Here is a 22,653-nt window from a genome sequence, read left to right on the forward strand (position 1 = left end):
GAAAGCCCACTTCTCCCTCTCCTCCCCCCCATGCTCTCTGTCACTATTTCTGTCTGTCTCTCTCTCTCTCTCTCAAATAAAATCTTTAAAAAAAAATACAGAATGTCCAATTAAATTTGAATTTCAGGTGAACAATGAATATTTTTTAGTAAAATATGAGACTATTACACTGAAAAAAGTATTTATTGCTTATCTAAAATTAAAATTTAACTGATCATCTTGTATTTTTCTTTGCTAAATCTGGCAACCCTACTTCAATCTAATGAGAGTCCTGAGCCAGAATCACTAAGCTGAACTACTGAATTCCCGGACCACAAAACTATATGAGATAATGAATCTTTGTTGTTTTAAGCCACTAAGTTTCGGGGTAATTTGCTGTGCACCAATGGGTAACTATTACACAAAGAGTCCATGATACCACCAAAGTTGCATGCAAATTTCTGTGTATAATTGTGTAGGTGCATTCTCAGGGTAATGGCTTTCATTACATTCTTAATGGAGTCAGAAGCTATTCCCAAGCATAACATATATGAAACAGAGCAAGAAAAAGAAAGTAAGAGATATGGGTTTAGTCAGCCTCTTTTGGCAGGTTATCTCAAGTCAAAAGACTTTTCAAAATAGCACTGTCCACAAGAACTTTCTGCAGTGATAGAAACGTTCTATATCTGCACTAATATGTTAGCCACTAGCAACATATGGCAATTGAGCTCTTGAAATGTAGCTACTCTATCTGAGGAATTAAAATTTTAAGTTTAAGTAGCCATATGTAGCTAGTAGCTACAGTATTACACAGGGCAGTTTCCAAACATGGGGCGGAAAGTCCTAAGAGAATTTGAGCTGAGCCACCTCAGAACTATAGGACATTCTCAACATGAGTGTAAACTGACTGACACAGGACCTTGTCTGATACTGATTTATATTTTCTCCACTACTACTCTCCATCCCTCCTAGCATCCAACAAACAGCTTTCCTCACCACTGATTGATAGAAATTAGGTAGAACATGGTATTGTAATAGTGTTGCATGGTGACAGATGGGAGCGAGCTACACTGGTAGTAAGCATAGCGTAACACATAGACGCCTGAAACTACTGTAACATTGTGTGTCAAATGTACTTCAATTTAAAAACAAAAGAAACTAGGTAGAACAGCCATATGAAACACACACTGCCACTGAAACTTTATCTGTCTAAACCCTAATCTTCGAAGGATTCGCTCTTGGCAAGAATTCCCAACACATTTTTATCACATCCCAGCAACAGCCCTTACAAGCTGTGTGACTTGGGGAAACCGTTTAACCTACCCTTCGGTACTTCAATTTCCATATCTGTAAAATAAGGGTAATAATATCTACTTCAAGGTGCTATTGTGGGAATTAAATGTTTTCATGTACATGTAAAGCATTTAGAAACCTGGCCCAGGACCATGGTTAAGTAAATGTTACCTATGCAGTATAAATATTAATAACATGAACAAATGTATCATTAGACTCACAAATATTAATGTAAACTCAGCAATTGCTATATAAAGCCTACTGATTATACCACCTCCATGAGGCCATGTCCCTGGCCCCGTGAATGCTGCTGCCCTCCTTGGGAAGCTGAAAACAAGGCGGTCTGCCCCTCCCGCACCCCAGTCAGAGGCTCTCAGCTCAGGAGCGGTCCTGCTGCTGTGGCTGCCTCAGAGTCACCTCAGGACACATCAAACACATCAAAAAAGCCTTCCTACTTGCTTTTACATCACACTAGCCACAGTGGGCTGTGTGGCAGGAAAAGTTTAGATCTCTTTGCTCTCCCCTACAATTATTTCTATTAACCCCTCCCTCTCAGAGTTGCCACCAGCCTGTCTTGATGCCTCTCTTGCCAGTCAGTCCTCCAACAGGTTCATCTCTGTGGTTCACACACATGCATATCTCCCAAGGGAGAAACAACACTTCCGGAGGGTCTCAGGGAAATTAGAGTTACAGAGGAAATCACGTTCAAGTACCACTGAAGAAATTAACAGATTCCTCACTCCTGTCGCTTGCCTCACTATTATTTGTACAAATAATCATTTTTAATTTGTGTTTGCTCTAGGCTAGAGGTGCTTAATGGGCTAGTACTTTCTTTAAAGGGCTCAAGATCACTCGTTTTGCAATTCAGTACTCTGCCCTTTGACCCAAGAGAGCCAGGGCTCTGCTGGTAAATCAGGGACATTTAGCTTGGCTGACCCTGCTAAAACAGTTTTACCAGAAAAGAGGAGAACAAAGATCACAGATGAGAAGAAAGAAATGGGCTTCCGGGGAAAGAAGCCAGGGGAATTGCTTAATTGGCACTGTCCCTGCACAGCGCTAGTTTTAAAGGATGAAGTACAAGACCAGATTCCAGAAGAATCTGGAACCCTCACGACACTCTGAGATTGTAACAAAGATTTTCTAATAGTGTTTTTTTGTTACTAGATTTAGCCCCCAATGCCACCATTATCCTTCAGATTACCTAAGTATGTAACTAGAGAATGCATGGTCCGTTGAACAAGGTAGGAACCTGTGAGCTAATCAGGAGCTTTCATCTAGGCCCCTGACAGAGAGCGACTTTCTGACAAGCAATTTTGTCTGGCTGCACTCTGGGAATTATCATTTCTCGGAATTTCTCTTTCTTACTCATTTTTGGCAGGTATCCTAAAACTGGGACAGTAGAAAACATATTGAGTCAAGACCAACCTGAGGGAAAGACAGTGGGATTCGTTACAAAAATGTATGTGTGTGTGTGTCTGTGTGTGTGTGTGTGTGTGTGTGTGTGTCTGTATAAAATGGCCAAGTCGTGACATGAGAAATGGTGTTTGCTTCTTACTTCACTTTGTCAAACTTTATTTACCCAACAAACATCCTTACTTATTTATATTCCTTCCGGACAAACTGTCCTGGATTTTATTTATTGAATTATGTGGTTATACTGAAAGCAAGATAAATTTGAAGAACACAGTTTTATAAATATATGTGACTCATAGCTTCTTTTTCAATTTGGGAGCCACCAAAAAACATAAGATAAGAAATCCTTCTACATTACCTACAACTTCCTCCAAAAATTCTCAGAGGTAAATACTGAGGATTAAATTGACCAATGCCCTAATACCTTCTTAACTGCCCAGTGGTCAAAAAAAGGCCCTGTCTTGAAGTTGGAGAGCCTGGAGAATTGCTTATTAGCCTGAAGGACAGGTTAATTAGGACTCGTTTAATTTTTCAGAGAATAGAGGGGGAATAGGAATTTATCTTTAGGGGCGCCTGGGGGGCTCGGTTGGTTAAGCAACTGCCTTCGACTCAGGTCATGATCCCAGGGTCCTGGGACTGACTAGACAGTCTTGTTCTTTCTCTCAACAAAATGGGAAAGAATGTTCATCATAAGGTCATAATTCCCAGTCTGCATCCAAGGGAACTGTCAACTCCAGTCCCTTCCACTGGTAAAGTAGGAGTAGTGGTCTCTTAATAAACCAGCATCCCAAGATTAGCTTTCCCAGAATGTAGGCTTGTGTGTCAATATTATTTAGATACAGGAATTTCTACGTTTCTTAAGTCCTCTAACTCATTCCCTACTGTGATTCTCAACAGCAAGCTTCTTCACCCTCAATCAATCCTCCACAGGGACAGTGAGAGGAAACCCCCCATCTTGATTCAAAAGAAAAAAGAAGAGAAATAGGAAGGACATACTTCCGTGCCACAAAGACAAAGCATACCTATTTAACGCCAAGTCAGTATTTCAGAATATCAGCCCCCACAGGTGTAGCAAGAGACCACATCACACAGCCCATTACCCATTACCTCTCCTGTGTCTGGCAAGACACAACTCAAACACCAACCGCCCGTCTACAGCACAGAAAAAAAGGCCAGCGCTGCAGTGAAGCAAGGTGAGAACTACCCTAGGAAGCCATTTCCGGACTACGTCTTCTGCTAATATGTGACTATAGAAACATGACTGTAAAATGGACATTTTATTGAGCATATACAACCAATGTACCAAGCCAGAGGAAATGCAGCAGCCTATAAGACAAGTCCCTACCCTTACCAGTCTCAAGGAAGTTTGGGGGCAAGATCTCCTCAAAGGTGTCTTTCTCTCATATCTAATGAATTCTGTGCACCATGTCCATAGTAAAAAGCCAATCACCATATTTTTAAGAGACTCAAGGTACTTTGGAGGGCTCCTTATCATCATACCAAAGTATTTAATTCCATAGGGCTGTAATCATCCAATTAGTGGGCTTGTCTAATTTGACATCACACCCGACCTCAGGAGTTCCTCTTAATGCTCAGTGTCTGTGCAGAAAAGAGCTTCCGGACTTGGAGTTCTGTTGGAGACCTTTATTAAATACGGTCATAATGTACTCGTGGGTTGCATTTAGTCTATAAATACACCAATGCCAATCCTTTCGTGTTCATCACTTTCTCTTGAGGAAGTCTGGGAAACTTTCCTTTGATGAGAAAATTCCATTTCACGGTTACAGAAAATTCCTCGACCTCTCTGTGTTCCTAGCCGATTTGATCGGCTGACTATTACATAATGGACACTCCTTCTGCGACCCATGTGCTTTGTGCCTCGAGTCGCTGCATCTCTGTCCTGAACATCGTTGATCCGCTATGTACCTAAGACCCCGCCCCCAGATACTCAGTACAAGTCTCGCCTCCTAAAGATGCGTGCAACTAGCAGTGATAACAGGGCAATTCTTTATGTTTGTCCTTTCACAGGAAATTGTCCTCAGCCTGTGAATCAAAAATAACATTTTCTTCTCTTTCCTCTCCTACCCACCTAGTCTCCATCAGCCCGTTTCTTCTCAAACAACGACAGTCTTTCTATCTGGTTTTGTTAACCCTTGGCTTAAAAAAAGCAAATTTCCCTACGTGATTGATGTTTTCAGTGTAAATCTAGAGCTTTGTCTGACAGGAATAAATAAAAAGAGAAATTGTAAGTGCTTTGGTTGTCACAGCAGGGAGTCCTATCATGCCATCAACTTTCTTGTCCCCAAATGTGTGAGCTGCCTGAAAGACCAAGGTAATTGAAAGGCATGCATATCCCTCTGGTTTCTCAGATATTAACGGATATTGCCTCCTGCTATGGTTGCTTTCTGGCTCGGGGTTCTGAAAGAGAAACAGGTCATTCCATTTCTAGCACAAGGACTGAATACGCTTTAGCCCATCAAGAAGGAAAAGTCTCGGTGCACTGGGAGCCGGCAGGACAGATGCGGCTGTTCGGTTCTGCTAATCCTGTACTAAACATGACTTTCTTTCTCTCTTTTTCATTTCTTTTCTCTTGCCTTGTCCCTCCTCCACCTCTCTCTCCTACCTCAGAAAAAGAGTGGTAGAGTAGGTACCGCTGAACACTTCCGTCATTTCCTACCCAAAATATGTGGCATCCTAGTTTATCTTCAAGTTTAGGATGACCTCTTCCACCAGCTACTAGAAATAACCCAGATGCCTAAGGTGGGTTAGTAAGTGAGTGAGTGTGTGGGTGTAAGAAATATAGAGCAGGGGCGCCTGGGTGGCACAGCGGTTAAGCGTCTGCCTTCGGCTCAGGGCGTAATCCCAGCGTTCTGGGATCGAGCCCCACGTCAGGCTCCTCTGCTGTGAGCCTGCTTCCTCCTCTCCCACTCCCCCTGCTTGTGTTCCCTCTCTCGCTGGCTGTCTCTATCTCTGTCGAATAAATAAATAAAATCTTTTAAAAAAAAAGAAAAGAAATATAGAGCAGATGATAAGCTATTGGGTTCAAAAATATTCATTAATACGCATACTTACCTTAACCAAAAGGTAAAGGCACATAACAACCCATTTTAAGGAATGCTGGCTACACCATCTGCCCAGTACCTGTAGTGCTGAGTGACTACTTAACAACAGAATGGGTTCACAGTTCTCGTATGAAGCTGAGATTAGCCATGACCGTTCCACCTGAGAGGGAGAGACCTTGATCAAATTAACCGGTTAGCTGGCTAGTTGCCAGGTAACTCAGAATTCCAGGGGTCGTTTGTCAGATATTTCGCTTGCCACTCCACACCCCCACCATACCACACCTAAACACAAGAACCTCCCCTCTGTTTCAAGGGATTACAAGTGTCCCAGATTGTTGGTGGAAGGGAGGGAGAGCAGTCTGGATGGGGTTCACTAAATCTCATGGCACTGATACGCAGCGTGTCCGTTGGTCAATTATTAGGAAATGTGTGGAGTGTCACAAGAAGAACACTCTCTCCATTTCTTCTTATTTTATTTTTCCCTCCATCCCCCTATGATCCTCTGTTTTGTTTCTTAAGTTTCACATATGAGTGAAATCATATGATATTAAGGAGGGCATGTGATGTGATGAGCTCTGGGTGTTATATGCAACTGCCGAATCACTGAACTCTACCTCTAAAACTAGTAATACACTATATGTTAATTAATTGAATTTAAGTAAAATTAAAAAAATTTTTAAAAGACTCTCCAGTGTGATTAGAAGATCTTCCAAAGCAGCTTGTCTGCCCAGGTGACTTGCAGTGTCCCTTTAAATTGTGAGTGATGATTTGTGGGATGTGGATTTGGCTCCCATGCAGCTCCCTGAAGCTAGTGAAGGTTAATGCACCAGCCAGTTCCCTCCTCCTCCTCCTCTGTCCCCCACTAGGTCCAGACAACTTTAACATCAACACTTTCTGCCTTCTCCTCCAAGGTTATACCCCACTCTAACCCTGAGGACCCTCATCTGTCCGAGGCAGCAGGAAAGGCCAGCAGGGGAAATTCTTACATTCCCTCCCATAGTCTCTATGCAGTCAGTTTTCCTGCTATAAACATCTGGTATAAAAAAAGTCCTCCTGGTATAAAAAAAAGTCCTCCTGGCTTTCCTCAAAGCCTTCTCTTTAGGTGCTCAAGAGCTTATTTTCAAAGTTTCAAAACATTTTAAAAGACTTAGTGTTGAAAGTTACTTTCTCCTTGCAGACTCACTGCAACGATCCCAATTCTTTTATAAGCAGCTATGAAGATCTCTAACTAGAGGAAAGGTCAAATGTAAGAATGTTCAGAAAAGAAAAAAGGCACAAAATTTAATATTTCAAGATGGCATCTCTCTACAACCTCATTCACTGCTCCTTCCTTCTCCACCAAACTCCTCGCGAACCCCTTACTCTTCCTTCAATAACTCTGGGAAACTTCTTTCTCAAACCTTAGCTGTCAAATCTGCAAATTTCTTTTTTTCAGACTTCATTTGACCTCTTCTATAGCATTTGATAATGTTGACAATATCCTCTGTCTTAGTTAGGAAAGGAGGGTAGTGGTGCTTAGGCAGTAGACGTGTAACTCTCTACTAGCTTAAGACAAGAGGAGAAATTATTGGAAAGATACTGATCTCTTCCTCCCAAAGAAATTACTTGTTCAACTCTGTTTTGGGATCTGCCTCTAGGCCTGGCACTTTCAAATCTATCCCCCTACCCAGGGTAGAAATCAACTCCCTAAAAACCTCTAACAAACGCAGTTGGCCTCAAACATTTCTGAACGTCGTTGCTTTCAATCTATTTAAACCTGCCTCCTTGTATATTTTTTATTTTATTTATTTATTTGAGAGAGAGAATGAGAGAAAAAACACAAGCCAGGAGAGGGAGAAGCAGACTCCCCTCTGAGCAGGGAGCTCGATGCGGGGCTTGATCCCAGGACCCTGGGATCATGACCTGAGCCAAAGGCCAATGCTTAATCGACTGAGCCACCCAGGCATCCCTAAACCCGCCTCCTTGTAACTTCCATATATTCTATGTGAATCTTCACTCATGGGACAGCATGGTCTATAAAGCTGTACCTGAATCAGACCTGAATTTCAGGTAAGAGCGCACTGGCATGGCCATTGTGGAAAATAGTATGGACGTTCCTCAAAAAATTATAAATAAGACTACCATATGATCCAGCAATTCCACTTCTGAGCAAATATCCAAAAGAATTGAAATCAGGATCCTGAAGAGGTATTCATAATACCTAAGATAGAGAAACAATCTAAGTGTTCCATCGATGAATCAATAAAGAAAATGTGGTATATACGTACAATGAAATGTCATTCAGCCTTAGAAAAAAGGGAAATCCTGCCATTTGCAACAATATGGATGGACCTTGCGGACACTATGCTAAATGAAAGAAAGCAAACAACAGAAGAAATACTATATAATCTCACTTTTGTGTATAACCTAAAGTAGTCAAATTCATAAAGAAGAGAGTAGAATGGTGGCTCCCAGGGGCTGAGGAGAGGGGGGATTTGGGGATGTGATCGTCAAAGAATAGCAAGGTTTAGTTATGCAAGATAACAATACTTTAACATACACTTAACATTTTTTAAGAAGGGGGGTGCCCGCATGGCTCAGTCAGTTGAGTGCCTGACTCTTGGTTTTGGCTCAGGTAATCATCCCAGGGTGGTGGGATGGAGCCCCACATCAGGCTTTACACTCAGGGTGTACTCAGCACGTAGAGTCTGCTGGAGGTTATCTCCCTCTCCCTTCCCCTCTGCTCCTCCCCCTGCTCACGTGCAAGCACTCTCTCTCTCTTTAAAATAAACTCTTAAAAACAATTTTTAAGAAGGAAGATCTTATGCTGTGTTCTTATCATAAAAATAAATAAACAGGGGGGCGCCTGGGTGGTTCAGCCGTTAGGCATCTGCCTTTGGTTCAGGTCATGATCCCAGGATCCTGGGATCAAGCCCCGCATCAGGCTCCCTGCTCAGCAGGAAGCCTGCTTCTCCCTCTCCCACTCCCCTTGCTTGTGTTCCCTCTCTTGCTGCCTCTCTCTCGCAAAGAAATAAATAAAATCTTAAAATAAATAAGTAAATAAATAACAACGATAATAAGAGAGGTGGGGGAGAACTTTAGGAGGTGATGGATGTGTTTATGGTCTTGATTGATGTATACTTATCCCCAAACTCATCGGAGTTCTATATATTAAATATGTATAGCTTTTTACATGTCAATCATACCTCAGTAAAGTAGTTTAAAAAATAAAAATATATTTAAAAAGAACACATTAGCCATTCTTCGTGGAGTCTTTAAAATTAAACATAATGCAGTTGAAAAGAATTCCAAAGAATAGTATTTTAATGAGATTTTAATCATTGTCATTTTAACTAAGGTTTTGTTGAAATGTATTTATCAGTACCAGAAAAGTACACAGATATTATTTGTATATGAAAGCATATTTTAAATTCCATTTGAGCCCACTCATTTCATCTCCCACAGCTGCTTTTTTGTTTTGATGAAAGATGAATAAGTAATAAATAGAAGGCCAATGTCTCAAATCGAGGTACCTGTATGGCCCCCTGAAAAACCCAAGCATGTATTCACATGCGAGAAAACTGCTCTGTCAAATACACAATCTCTCAATAGCTCAGGCATGAACTCATGCTTCCTACAAAAGAAAAGGGGGGAAGGGGATAAATTGTTGTCCTTGCGCTTGGCATATACTAGAGAAAAGCCCCAGAGAGAAGGGATTGTATTTGTGCTCAGATAAGGCAGAAGGTGCCAGTGACTATAGCACAGTGGTTCTGACAGTTCAGGGGTTCCATGTCCCGATAAGATGTAGGGAGCCCTACATGGGGGGCTGGAGTCACAGGGGGAAGCTGAGATGGCTGCTTGCGATGGATAGTTGTATGTCTTTTTCCATTCAAGGTCCCCTTTGCATTCAGCTTCCCTGAGGGAAGCCAACCTCTCTCGTCTTACTGTTCTCCGAATCCATCTGTACAGCGCGATCCGGCCCGTGGGTGGGGTCAATCATACGTTAAAGAATCCTAGAGCTGAATGGAGTATTCGAGTTTCTCTGGTCTCAACCTCTAATTTTCAGATTTAAAAAGTCGAAGTCCAGACAAGGGAGCAATCAGTCCAAGAACACACAGTGAGCTCACGCACAGGTTCGCGTGCGTTGTTCATCCTGACCTAGTCAGTAGGAAGAGGAGTATCTGGACGCGGGTTTGGCAGAACGGGGCGCTGTGCCGGGGCCCGGGGCTGGGAGCTGAGAGACTGCAGGGGCCGGAGAAGGAGGGAGCCTCCACGCGGGCACAGTCGCCTCAAGGGCTCCGTTACATATGTTTGAACTCAGCCCCAGCGGTTGCGGGATGCCGCCGAGGGGCACGCGAGCCTATGGGGTCCCCGCGGCGCAGGGCCCTGTGCTGGTGACAGTGATGTCCTGCCCCCGGCACCTGAGCGCGCCGGCCGCGCACTCGCTCATCGTCTGCTCCACGCCGCCCACTGCCACGCACACGCGAAAGCCGCCTTCCTCGCACTCCGAGGCTTCTCTGCAGACGCATTTGCTGCTCGGGGCTGGAAACAGAAACGACGGAGGCTTAACGCCACGCGGTGGAGGTGGGAGAGTCAAGGCACATGACCTCCAAAATCAAGATGCTCTAGGGAGATCTCTAGAAGCTCCTGCCTCGGGGAGGCAACCAACCCCCCTGGGAAAGCAGTTGGACCGGGAAAGTGAGGCATTTTGCTCCACTCAGAATAAGCAGAGTTTGAGGCTGGTCAGGGCGATTGGCCAGACCCACGTGGGCCAGCTCTCTCCAAGTCAAGGTCTCCCCAAGTTCTCTGCTGCTCTGTGCTGCTGTCTAGGGAAGCCAGAAACTGAGTGATCCCTCAAGCCCTGACAGATAAGGAGAACCCAGTAAGGACCAAGTTGCTGCAAGGCTCAAGCAAGGACAAAGAAAAGAATTCAACTCACTTTGAGATATAGGGCATAAAAGGCAAAAGGCCAAATCCCATAAAAACAAGCCAGAAATGAGGTGGGGAGGAATTCACTGTGTGTGCTGCAGGTGCCGGCCAGCTGTCTCCAAAAGGAGTGAAAGGTCAGCCAGCCCACTGGTGACAGCCAACCCTAATGTGACCCAATGGTTAGAGTTCAGTGCGTCCTGGCTTGGGCCACAAACTATCTAGGAGTGAGAGGAAAAGGGCCCAGGGAGGGCCTGAGTTGCTGGCAGAGATCTCACAGATCACACAGTCCAGCTCCCAAATTTCCACAGATGGGGAAACTGAGGGCGATGGCTTGGCTCCCGCTACCCAGGCTCTCCCCCTTGGTAATGTAGCTGAAACTGTGAGAGGAAGGCCACACAAGGGTATCGTTCAAGATCATCGTAAGTGCTGCTTGGACGCAGCACTGGCAAATCTCCAGCCACAATCTGAAGAAGTAACTCCTTTTTCTATTCTCTTCAAATTCTTCTGATTACTTCTAGGAGAAAGTGTCACCTTGGCACTGATAGGCTTTTAACGCTCCCCTCACACTTGCTAAACTCCCTTTATCCCAAAGAAACAGCACGCCTCAAGCTGCCAGCAGCATCTGGCTAGAATCTACAAGCTTATTTTGTTTCATTGCATGTATTTTTATAGTTACCTAATATTTATGGCAAGTGGTATTTCCTTTTAAGAACGTGATAAGAAAATTTCCTTTTTAAAAAATTAGTATTTTTATGTGAGTCTGTTTTCTAAAATGAGTACCTAATATGGATAATACAAGGACAGAGCAGAAACCGGGATGGCGGAATGGAAAGCACCAGTGTTTGGGAGGACATTCAGGCCATCGAGGGTGGGTTTTTGTCCTCTTAGGTACTTGCCCCCCCCCACACACACACACACTCACCAGCGAAGGCTGTGGGCAAGTTCACTCTCGGACCATCTTGACACTTTCCTCAGGGATCTGCTTGGATTTGCTGCTAAACTAGCACCTACAATTTTAAAAAGCTCAGGACTGGAATCTCAGCACTATTGTAGTTACGAATACCGAATGCCCCTTACCGTCGCATTTTCCCCAGAGTGGACAGGCACCGCAGGCTTTCTCGGTGGGGGCAGGCAGAGCACAACTGTCCCTCCCAGCAAGGGTGTAATTTCTACCCTGACAGTGGAGAACATGCATCTTGCAAACTGTCAGAGGCAGAATCTTTTTGTTTCTCTCATCTCGAGCACAGACATCCAAGGAGGATCTGAAACAAATTTTTTAAATTACATTATTTAGAAGATTTTCAGTCTTTGAAATGGAGCATGAGAAGTGAAAGGAGAGGCTCTGAGCTCAGGGCCACAGCAAAAAGATGGAGCAGAAACTCAAATCTCCTTCATGCCTGGGGTTCACCGTCCTCAGATCTTTGAAATGGACATATTTTGCTCTTTATTTGCTCACAATTTTTACAAGCTTCGCTATATCGTGTAGATGTAGTTTCATCTAGAGCAGATCAGATACAGCGAATTAGAAGAGAAGGCAAGGTCTGCTCGGGACGCAGGTGGGTTGACAAGCAGGAAGGAGGGAGAAAATCAGCAAAGATCACACACTCAGAGACTGTAGTCCAGTGGGACCATTGGCTGCAGGAGAAATTAAGTCCGCCAAGCCCAGCAGCCCTGAGAGTTCATGTCCATAATATGGCATTGTCCAACATTTGATGACCAAATCCTCAAGGGAAGATGAAATCATATTTTTCAGTGGGTTTTTTTAATTTATCAATGTTTACAAAGTGGTTTAGAAATATTTCTATAAAATTTACTACTTTTTTTTCCTTGAGCATGGGTGTTAAAATGGTGAGATTCAGCTTTTTAGAAATGTCACTAATAAAAACAAGCACTGTTCTGAATGTTGATGGATAAGGAAGATACTACCGTAGTGAGCCCCTAGACAATAAAGTAGTTTTGTATGGTAGTTGGAGTTTATATTTATTTTTATATAGATTTAGCTCTAATATTTTCTTCAATACCAAGAGCTAAATTTACTTGGAGTTAGTTATGTACATCACAAAAACAAATCCGTGTATCTTTCTTTTATCTGCTTACTTAAGCTTTAAATCAAACTACTCAGAACAGCTCAAAGGGCAGAGACCTTGCAAAGCCACCTTGTTATCGGTATCTGATAGAAAGCTTACACTGTGTCTATAAACAGCAGGCTGCAGATAAGCTAAATGAATCAGAGAAGTTGGAAAGAGGATGAAAGTGAATCAAAGTCAACAATAATTCATTAAAAAATAACACCACAGTCAGAACATTCTGGGCGGACGACCACTGCCATTTACACTGTTCAGCTGTGTTTTTCTCACAAGAAATTACTTCTTATAAGATACTGCGACAATCACCATTACCCACTGTAGGTGTTCAGGGAGTTGGATATGTGTTTCGGGGACAATAATAATTGAAAGCCAAGTACAGCTGACCCTCAAGCAACACTGGTTGGAACTGCACCACGGGTCCTCTTATACAGAGATTTGTTTTGATACAGACAGTACTATAAGTGCATTTTCTCTTCCTTATTATTTTCTCAATAGTATTTTCTTCTCTCTAGATTACTTTATTGTAAGAATAAAGTACATGGGGACACCTGGGTGGCTCAGTCGGTTAGGCTCCTGCCTTCGGCTCTGGTTATGATCCCAGGACCCTAGGATTGAGCCCCGCATCGGGCTCCCTGCTCAGCGGGGAGTCTGCTTCTCCCTCTGCTTGCTGCTTCTCTTCCTCATGATCTCTCTCGCTCTCTCTCCCTCTGGCAAATAAATAAATAAAATCTTAAAAAAAAAAAAGAATACAGTGTATGATACATACAACACAGAAAATATTTATGGTGGGGCCCCTGGGTGGCTCAGTCGGTTAAGCATCTGCCTTCAGTTCAGGTCATGATCCCAGGGTCCTGGGATGGAGCCGCATGTCAGGCTCCTGGCTCAACAGGGAGTCTGCTTCTCCCTCTCCCTCTGCCGCTCCCCCTGCTTGTGCGCTCTCTGTCTCTCTCTCAAATAAATAAATAAAAATCTTTTTAAAAAAATACTTATGTTATTGGTAAGGCCTCCAGTTACTAATAGGCTATCAGTAGTTAAGTTTTGGGGGAGTCAAAAGTTATATGTGGATTTTTGACTGGGGGGGGGGGTTTAGCATCCCAACCCCTCCTGTAGTCCAAGGGGCAATTGTAATTGGTCAGTAAACATGAGTTTTGATTCAACCTTAAAGATGACCAATAGATTTGGGGGCCTAGATATCTCCCATTTGCCTCTCCAGATACACTCTCCATTCCCTCCTCCCCACCCCCCACCAGGAAGGCTGACACCGTGAACCACTTCCTTGTCCTCTAGCTTCAGGTGCCTTTGATTAATGGCAGGAGATTGGAGGGATGGTTAGTGCCCTGGCTCACTCCAAGGCGGGGGTGGGGGGGTCACTGAGATTCCTAAAATGAGGGACTCAGCTCTTCCTCAGCTGCCATCTGCACAGAATCTTCTCTGTTTCCAGTTTTGCATAAAATCTCCTCTTGTCACGGCATCAGGCCTGGGCACAGATATGTACCCTGGCTGTTGGCAGCCCGGGAAGACTGCCCCCTGGCAGGCAGTTTCCTTCTCTCTGCCCACACGTCTATAAATTGCCCCTCTAGGAACCCTCCTCTTGTCCTAAAGCAATCATACCACCTGTATCCGACTAGGACCATAACACAGACATCTAGTCCCTACTTCAGATATCCACCTACAGCGGAGTCATTCAAGTGGGGTGGCGTTCTGATACCACGCATCTGGAGACAGCCATTTTGAGAACTGGAAAAGCAGCTACTTGTATCTCTGTTGGTACACCACGTTGAGAGTTTATATTTCAAGGGAATTTCAACCCTAATCTCCTCAAGCTCTAAATCCTCAAGTGACAGTGCTGTCCTTTTTCCCCATTTCATAGATAAAGCAAGCAGTGCCCTGAGTCCTTCAGCCTTTCTCTAGACAGAGTAGAACACTGCTTAACCCCGCTGGTTGTCAGCTCTGGGGACGCCGGCAAATAGCAGACAGCAGATGGGCCCGGTTAAAATGAAAAGAAAGATCCTTAACCCTTGGTCAGCAACACCTTTCATCTAACAGAGACTAGTCTACCTACACATTTTTTTTTATCTTGAATAAAATAAAACAGAGAGAGGCGAGCAAAGACAGAGCTTACCCACATTCATAGGGCATTTTACAAACACATCTTGAATTCTGAAGTTTCTCCCATAGCTGACATTCAGGCATTGCTGATGGCAAAGGGGCATCTGAAAGAAAAGGATGAGGGAGATACAATCATTCCAAGAGCTTCTTTGTGGTAAACAAAATGTTACTTTAATTGTAACCAGGTTCTGTAATATTCTCAACTGCCACAAATTTGTACAGTCAAAAAACAAAGATGTAAAGCATTTTACAGAAGACAGAGCACTCCTAGGAGAACCCTACAAATAATTTCATTGTTACCATTTCTTGAGCATTTCCTATCGTGTGAGCATTGACTATTGTGATATTCAATCCTCCTTAACAAATGCCCACTTCAGAGTTAAAGAAACTAAGGGTCAGGGTGCCCGGGTGGCTCAGTCGGTTAAGTGTCTGTCTTTGGTTCAGGTCATTATCCCAGGGTCCTGGGATCGAGTCCCTCCATCGGGCTCCCTGCTCAGCAAGGAGTCTGCTTCTCCCTCTCCCTCTGCCTGCTGTTTCCCCTACTTGTATTCTCTCTCTCTGTCAAACAAATAAATAAAAATCCTTTAAAAAGAAAGAAACTAAGAAAGTTAAGAAACTGGTGCCACTTCACACGTTTAACAGATTGGCCAAGTCAGGATTTAAGTCCATGTTTGTCAGAATTCAAAGCTAGTGGAGCAGGCTCCCTTTCATTAAGAAGTTACTATTTATAAACTGTTGTCTGCACTGCATTTTGCCCACTCTTTCTATAGTGAGACAGAAGGAAACATCATAAGACCATACAGGGAGAACTGACTGGTACCCCAAGATGTATTATAACCTCTCACATGTAAATGTCTAGTTGGTTTCCCTTCAATGTTGAGTAAATATCTAGAGGTATTCACATTTAATGAAATCCTTTCCATTGCTTTGTGTTTTGTACAAACTGATCAAAAGTCAACCATCATTCCAGTTTTGACAGGAAAACACCTTGGTCCAGCTTACGAGAGCTTAATTTGACTGCCATCTCCTCAGTTATTCCCGATTACAAGGTGAGTAATAGCCTAAAATATTCTGCTATTTCCACCTCCTGCCAGCTTCATGACAATGGAATTCAGTGGCGTATACTTTCCCGTCATATAACTAGTTCTGTGTTGGAATATCTATAAAGGTAATTTCTCTGAAGAGCATATTTTTATGGATGCACAAACTGTGCAGTACTTCCCCACTTTGGAAAACTGAAGAGCTTTGGACATGACAGTAAAATCTCACGAACCGTTCGTAACTTGTACAAAATGGCAGCCATGTGAAGCATAGCCTGCCATGTCCGGCCACATCTGTAACCAGGACTCATTCTTTAAATGCTTCCCTTTAAAAGACTATTACCCCAAATGCAATGTAGTTTTCTGAATTGGATCCTAGACCACTAAATGGCTATAGTGAAAAATAAAATCTGTAGTTTAGTCAAGAGTGTTACACGAATATTAAATGTCTTAGTTAACCCAAGAAATTATGCCAAGTTATATGAGATGCTTATATTATGAGAACATGGTAAAGGGTATATGAAAACTGTATTTGCAAATTTTCTGAAATCTAATATTATTCCAAAATACAAATGTTTTTTAAGATGGTGCTATCCAGGGGGCACCTGGGTGGTTTAGTCAGTTAAGTGTCCAACTCTTGATTTTGGCTCAGGTCATAATCTCAGGGTCTTGAGATCCAGCCCCGCCTTGGGCCACCCCACTTAGCAGATTCCATCCCTCTCCCTCTGCCCCTCCCCCACTGAACAACACCAAAAACAACAACAAAAGATGGTGTTAGTTAGATCAGTGCTTTTCAACCAATGGCAATTCAGCAATGTCTAGAGACATTTTTGGTTATCATAACCAGGGGTGACGGGGTGCCACAGGCATCCAGTAGGTAAAGACTAGGGATGTCGCTAAATATCTTACAATGCACAGGCCCCCACAACAAAGATTTACCAGGTCCAAAATTCCAATAGCATTGGGGTTGAGAAGGTCTAATCTAAATGTACCAAAACTAAAGTTCAGTGATAAAGTCATATAAATGAGCTCTGCATTATGCTTAGAAGTTTATTTCCTAGAGTCAGGGGGAGAGGGGAGAGGGAATGCAAAGAAGGTGGTCAAAGGGTACAAAATTACAGTTATAAGATAGATGGGTATTGGGGATGTAATGTGCAACACAAAAACCATGGTTCACACTGCTCTATGACGTGCGGGTAGGTTGTTGGGAGAGTGGATCCTGCGACTTCTCATCACAAGGAGAAATTTTCTTTTTTTTTTTTATTGTATTTCAGTGAGATGATGGATGTTAACTAGACCTACTGTGGTAATCATTTCACAAACGATATAAATCAAGCCATCAGGATGTACGCCTTGAACTTCTACAGTGATGTATGTCAATTATTTCTCAATAAAACTAGAAAAAATATTTTTTGAAACTTTATTTACTGATCGTTCATAAGAATGAAATTTTAGATTTTAAATGTTTTCCAGGAGTTATTACAATTTCTTCATGAAAAATCACTGGTAGAATTAGCTAGACCAAAGATCTTTGCTTTTAAGAACGTAGAGCTTTGTTATCTTCATATATCTTTACGTCAAGACTCCCTACTGATGGAGGGAGGGAGAAATGAGTTGCTAGTGTTCAATGAGCACAGAGTGTCAGTTTGGGAAGATGAGAAAGCTCTGGAGATGGATGGTGATGACGGTTGCACAATAATGGGAATGTACTCAATGCACCGAGCTGTACATTTACAAATGGCTAAAATGGTAAATTTTTTGTTATGTCTGTTTTCCCACAATAAAAAAAATGACTAAATACTGATAGCAGGTGTTTTAAAACATCAGCCTTGGAGGCTGACAGGCCTGGGGTTTTCTATTTGTGATAGGCTTATTTTAAGGGAAGTTACTATTCTTATTCACCATGTCTTCTGAAAAACACACAGGCCTGAAAAATATCCTTAATTAAAACTTTAATAGAATTTGCTACTGAGTAGGAGAAAATTCATACTGAATTGTGCTACAAAATGACTGGAGCAGACATTTTAGAAAGACAAATATATAATATCTCATTTGGAATAAAAGAGCAACCTCATCAAGTGTACATTGTTCTCTTTAATTGTAGGATTCCTGGTACAGGTCCATTACTTCAAATATCCCTGATAAATTCATATTTATGCTTCAGTGCAGTAGAAAACAAAGCACTTGTCTCTGCAGTGGCCCTCTGACAGCTAACAAGCACGTGGGAACCAACATGGCGGGCACCCGGCTGGCCGTGCTGCCCTCCTGTGCTGTCAGCAGTGTCTATATTTAACACCACAGTCCACGTCCGCTGTCAGCCACAGAGGACTCTGTGCAGCCTGCCCTCTCTTTAGTTGTGACCATCTAATTCACCTGACGGTATCGCTCATGGAATCTAGTACTTCATCCTTGCTATAAAAGGCAGATTTTAGCATTGGATTAAAGTCATTCACCAGAAAAATAAGAATACCCTATAAAATGGAATGTAAATGCGTTTTCCTTCCTTCCTGTTTTTTAATTGTCACAAACATGTGTTTTCCATTTATTTTTAAAAATGTAAACAAAGAAGAAACAGGAGGTGATTTTTAAAAACAAATCCATCCTACCTTAAATACCTCTAAAAAGAAATAGTTTGGCTTCCTAAATCTCTTCTTATCATAGCTTCTTAAAAGACCATTTTAATTTGCCTGGTGTTCAAAATACTGGATTTTTGGATTTCCACTATTAAGAACAACTTCACAAATCACAACACTTCACTTTCAATAATTTCTGCTTTGCAGTGTTAAATGTAAATGCTTTTAAATTTTCTATTTCAATAATGCTAATAAACTCTCTGAAAGCCCAGGAATGAAACATACAGAATTTTTTATAAATTTTCAACTCAACTCTGTACTTAAAAAAAGTACATTTCAAAGATCGGGAGAAAACCAGAAATTGCCTTTAAAAAATACTTTATTTTCTTGGCACCAAAACACATACAAAGCTAATCTTAGATAAGAAGGATGTAAGTTAGTTTCAGAATCACCAGGGCTCTCCTTGCCTTTCCTTTTATTCCAGGAGCCTATCTGTGCCATGTGAAAAAAAAGTCTATTACCTAGTCTATGAACTGACCTTCTTGGAGAGGGACAGGGATGGAAGGAATGACCCGCAGTTATGTCCATCCAGTGCTATAAAGGACCATCACAAGGACCTTCACTCACGTGAGTGCAGGTGTCCTTGGACGGACCTATGAGCTACTCACCTTTTTGCACACAATGAACACTCTTCATATCAGGACTCCACTTAAGGCTGGATCCACAGAGAAATGCTGAAGGACCTTCTAAGGACATGCCACCTGAACAGGAAATGGTCACCTTCTCACCAACTTCATAGAATGGTTTGTGGGGATGACTTTGTATGCCATCCATCGATGCAGGTAGAACGCAGGCAATTTCTAAAGATAAATGAAAACAAAATACAAGGGTAATTGCTTTCCTAAGCCATCTTTTTTTTAAAGGATAGCTTCAAATAGTGTTAATACACAGGCTCTGCTTTTTTCACATTAGAAGACAGAGAGAATGAGGTAAGTTCACTCCTACGATGCCTTAAAAGACATGTCTCACAGTACCTGACATGTAATTGACCGATGAAAGACTGAAGACCAAAACAGTTCCTGTCCTCCAGGCCTGCCCTCAAAGTAACGCGCCAACTTAAAAGGAATCAGCCCCATAAAGAGTCCTGAAGCCCAGATTGCTGTCAAAACCACACTTTTCACAGCTGCCACGTATCTATTTAGTCTGGTGAAGTCCCACCAGAATTTTCCCAAGAACTCTACTCATCTGCATAGCATTAACATATACCCAGTTAGGTATTTTTACTATCTGAAAGTTTTAAAGAACCACCTTTAACCTTGCAACCATACAAGTATTAAATAGTCTTTGGTTTTCCATCTCTAGTCTTTCTCACTCAATTACATTCATTAGCTCAAATCTTCTACTTGAGAAAACAGCAAAGAGAAAAATGAGAAACATGCATAGTTATGGGAAGCAAGTCGGAATTTATGATTTAAAAAAAAATCTTGGCAATCTCTGTAATGGGCTTTGGGCAATATTCTACAAAATCCCGCTCTGTTTCTGTACCATTTCCAACAGAAACTCCATTCATTCATTAATTCAAAAACAGAATGTATCGCGTGCCTATACTTAGCCAAGTATATTGTATGTTGCTGATACAAGTCTACAATTTTGGTAATGCCTTTCTCCTTGAAGTACTTGTAGTTTGAAAAAGGGGGGGGGGGAAGCTGAAAACTGCTAAACTAAGAAGGAACGCAGCTCAGAGGCTAAAAAGCTGGTAGTTTTTAACAATCTTATAGGGCTAGGGGATCAAGAGTTAAAGTCTAGTCCCATCACAAAGGAGGAACCTAGAGAGAAATTCCAGACTTTCTTTTGGGATCCCTTGATGGCTACACCCTAGGAATAAGGTAAACAGGACATAAAACAGCCTCATTGCTTGCCAGAAACAAAATGAAAACTTTTCTAGAGGAAGAGAAGAACACCACCAAAACCTCAAATGATTCCTTAATTTTTTTACACATAAAGTCTGGCATTTAATCAAAACTAATCTAACATTTAAAAGGACAAGAATTAACCAAACTCCCCAAAAATGACAATGGAAACAGACCCACAGCAGGTCCAGATAATGGAATTAACAGCAGCGGACCTTTAAATAACTGTGATTAACATGCTGGGAAAAAATTAAATGACAAGGCACAGAATTTTCAACAGAGAATAAGAAAATATAGAAAAGTGGACAAATGAAATACCTGGAATTGGAAAATGAAATTAAGAACATTACAGAGTTCTTAAAAGCAGCCTATATGCAACTGTACGGAGAATTAATAAACTGGAAGCTAGAGCAATAGAAAGTACTTAGAATGAAACAGAGAGGGTGCCTGGGTGGCTCAGTCTGTTAAGTGTCTGCCTTCGGCTCAGATCATCATCCCAGGGTCCTGGGATCGAGCCCTACATCAGGCTCCCTGCTCGGCAAGGAGCCTGCTTCTCCCTCTGTTTCTCCCCCTCCCTCTGCCTCTCCCCCTGCTTGTGCTCTCTTTAAAATAAATAAATAAATAAATAAATAAATAAATAAATAAATAAATAAAATCTTTAAAAAATCATTTAGAATGAAACAAAGAGGGGGGGAATGATATAAAACCAAAGAAAAAATATATGTAATATATACAATCTAAAAAATACATCATTTGTGTCTCATGGGAAGAAATGAGCAAAAATGGGACAGAGGCAATGAGGACATAGTCAAGAATTTCCTAAAATTGACAAAAGACATTAAAGCTAGATGATTCAAGAAGTGTTTCGAATATCAACCAGGGTGAAGCAAAGAAAATCACACCTAGGCACATCATAGTGTGTGTGCTTTTGAAACACAAGCACCAGGAAAAAAAAAAGAAATTCTCAAAAGTAGCCTGACATAAGATTTCCAAACCAGAAATGGTAAAACTCAGAATGAACATCTCACTAGAAAACAGTGAAGTCAAAAGGCAAGGAATAAAATCTTTAAAGGCCTTAAGTAAAATAACTGCTAACCTACAGTTCCTCACCCGATAAAAAGCTCCTTAAAAAATGAAGATAAAATAAAGACATTTTAAGATGAACAAAGATGGGTCCATTTCTCATCAGTAGATTCACAAAAAAGGAAAAAAGCTCTTCAAGCACAAGCATCTTATTAAACATTTTGAAGAACCAACTTTTGGCTTTATTACTCCGAGCTAGGAAATGTTTATATTCTATTTCAGTAATTTCTGTTCAAGGACTCCAGGAGTGAAAGACTGAGAGACAGACAGAGACAAAGGCAAAGAGGAACAGAAGAGGTCTTACAGATCAAAAAGAAGACAAGCCAACAGAAAATAGGGGCCAAAGGTTGAACAGTCACTTCATCAAAGAGGATATGCAAATGGCCAACAAACATGAAAACAGGCATGACATCATTGTCACCAGAAAAATGTACAAATTAAAAAATAAGATCGCTACACACTCACCAGTACAGCTAAAATTTTTAAAAGATTGATGATGTCAAGTGTTGGTGAGGATACAGAGCCATCTTAGCTTCCCAGATTCTGGTAGGGATGTAAGTTGGTACAACTGTTTGGAAGACTGGTAGCATCTACTAAGTCTACATGTACATATGCCCTATGATTCAAAATTTCACTACGAGATATATACCCAAGAGAAAAAATGTACATGTGTGCACTAGGGCTTTTTTCACAATGCAATAGACCAACTGATTGATAGAGGAAAATATGTCTCTACAGCTCTATCTGCTGAACCAACTTACATTGCAGTACGAGTGAGATGGAAGGCCAGCAGTAGCGTCAGCATGGTGAGCAGAAGCACGTACTCAGGTGCCTACATCTGGACAGAATAGGACCCAAAACATTCGAGGAAGTACAGTGATGATGGTACATCCCCAGAAACTGAACTATAGAGGATGTGCTGAAGGTCTGAGCCAGACCTGAGCTCCCTGGCTTATTCTAATTGGCACCAGAAACTTGAAAATTGCAGTAAATGTGCCTCCCCTACCAGGAGAACCATCAGCTAGAGACTGCTGACGGCTTTTTCAAGACACGACTGACACTTGTACAGGATCATAGGAGCCTCTCAGGAAAGGGAGGTCAAAACACGGGCCACACAGTGAGCAGTGATTCATCTTGAGTCATTCTCTTCACCATGATTCTCTCATCTTAAATTATACGCTACAACCAAGGCCACT

General features: G+C 42.0%; 1 protein-coding gene across 1 annotated transcript in view; it reads right to left on the reverse strand.

The window, feature by feature from the left end:
- Positions 1-9,042: 9,042 nt before the first annotated feature.
- C7 (complement C7) overlaps positions 9,043-22,653 on the reverse strand; it is a 43,524-nt gene continuing 29,913 nt past the window's right edge. Inside the window, exons 13-16 of the mRNA XM_034655667.1 lie at positions 19,133-19,324; positions 14,865-14,955; positions 11,733-11,917; positions 9,043-10,268 (exon numbers count right to left, since the gene is read on the reverse strand). Of these exons, the coding sequence (XP_034511558.1) occupies positions 10,087-10,268; positions 11,733-11,917; positions 14,865-14,955; positions 19,133-19,324 (650 nt within the window). The 3' untranslated portion in view covers positions 9,043-10,086. The remainder of the gene's footprint in view (positions 10,269-11,732; positions 11,918-14,864; positions 14,956-19,132; positions 19,325-22,653) is intronic.

The sequence above is a fragment of the Ailuropoda melanoleuca genome, chromosome 3 (genome assembly GCF_002007445.2).
Source record: "Ailuropoda melanoleuca isolate Jingjing chromosome 3, ASM200744v2, whole genome shotgun sequence".
Taxonomy (NCBI): Eukaryota; Metazoa; Chordata; class Mammalia; order Carnivora; family Ursidae; genus Ailuropoda; species Ailuropoda melanoleuca.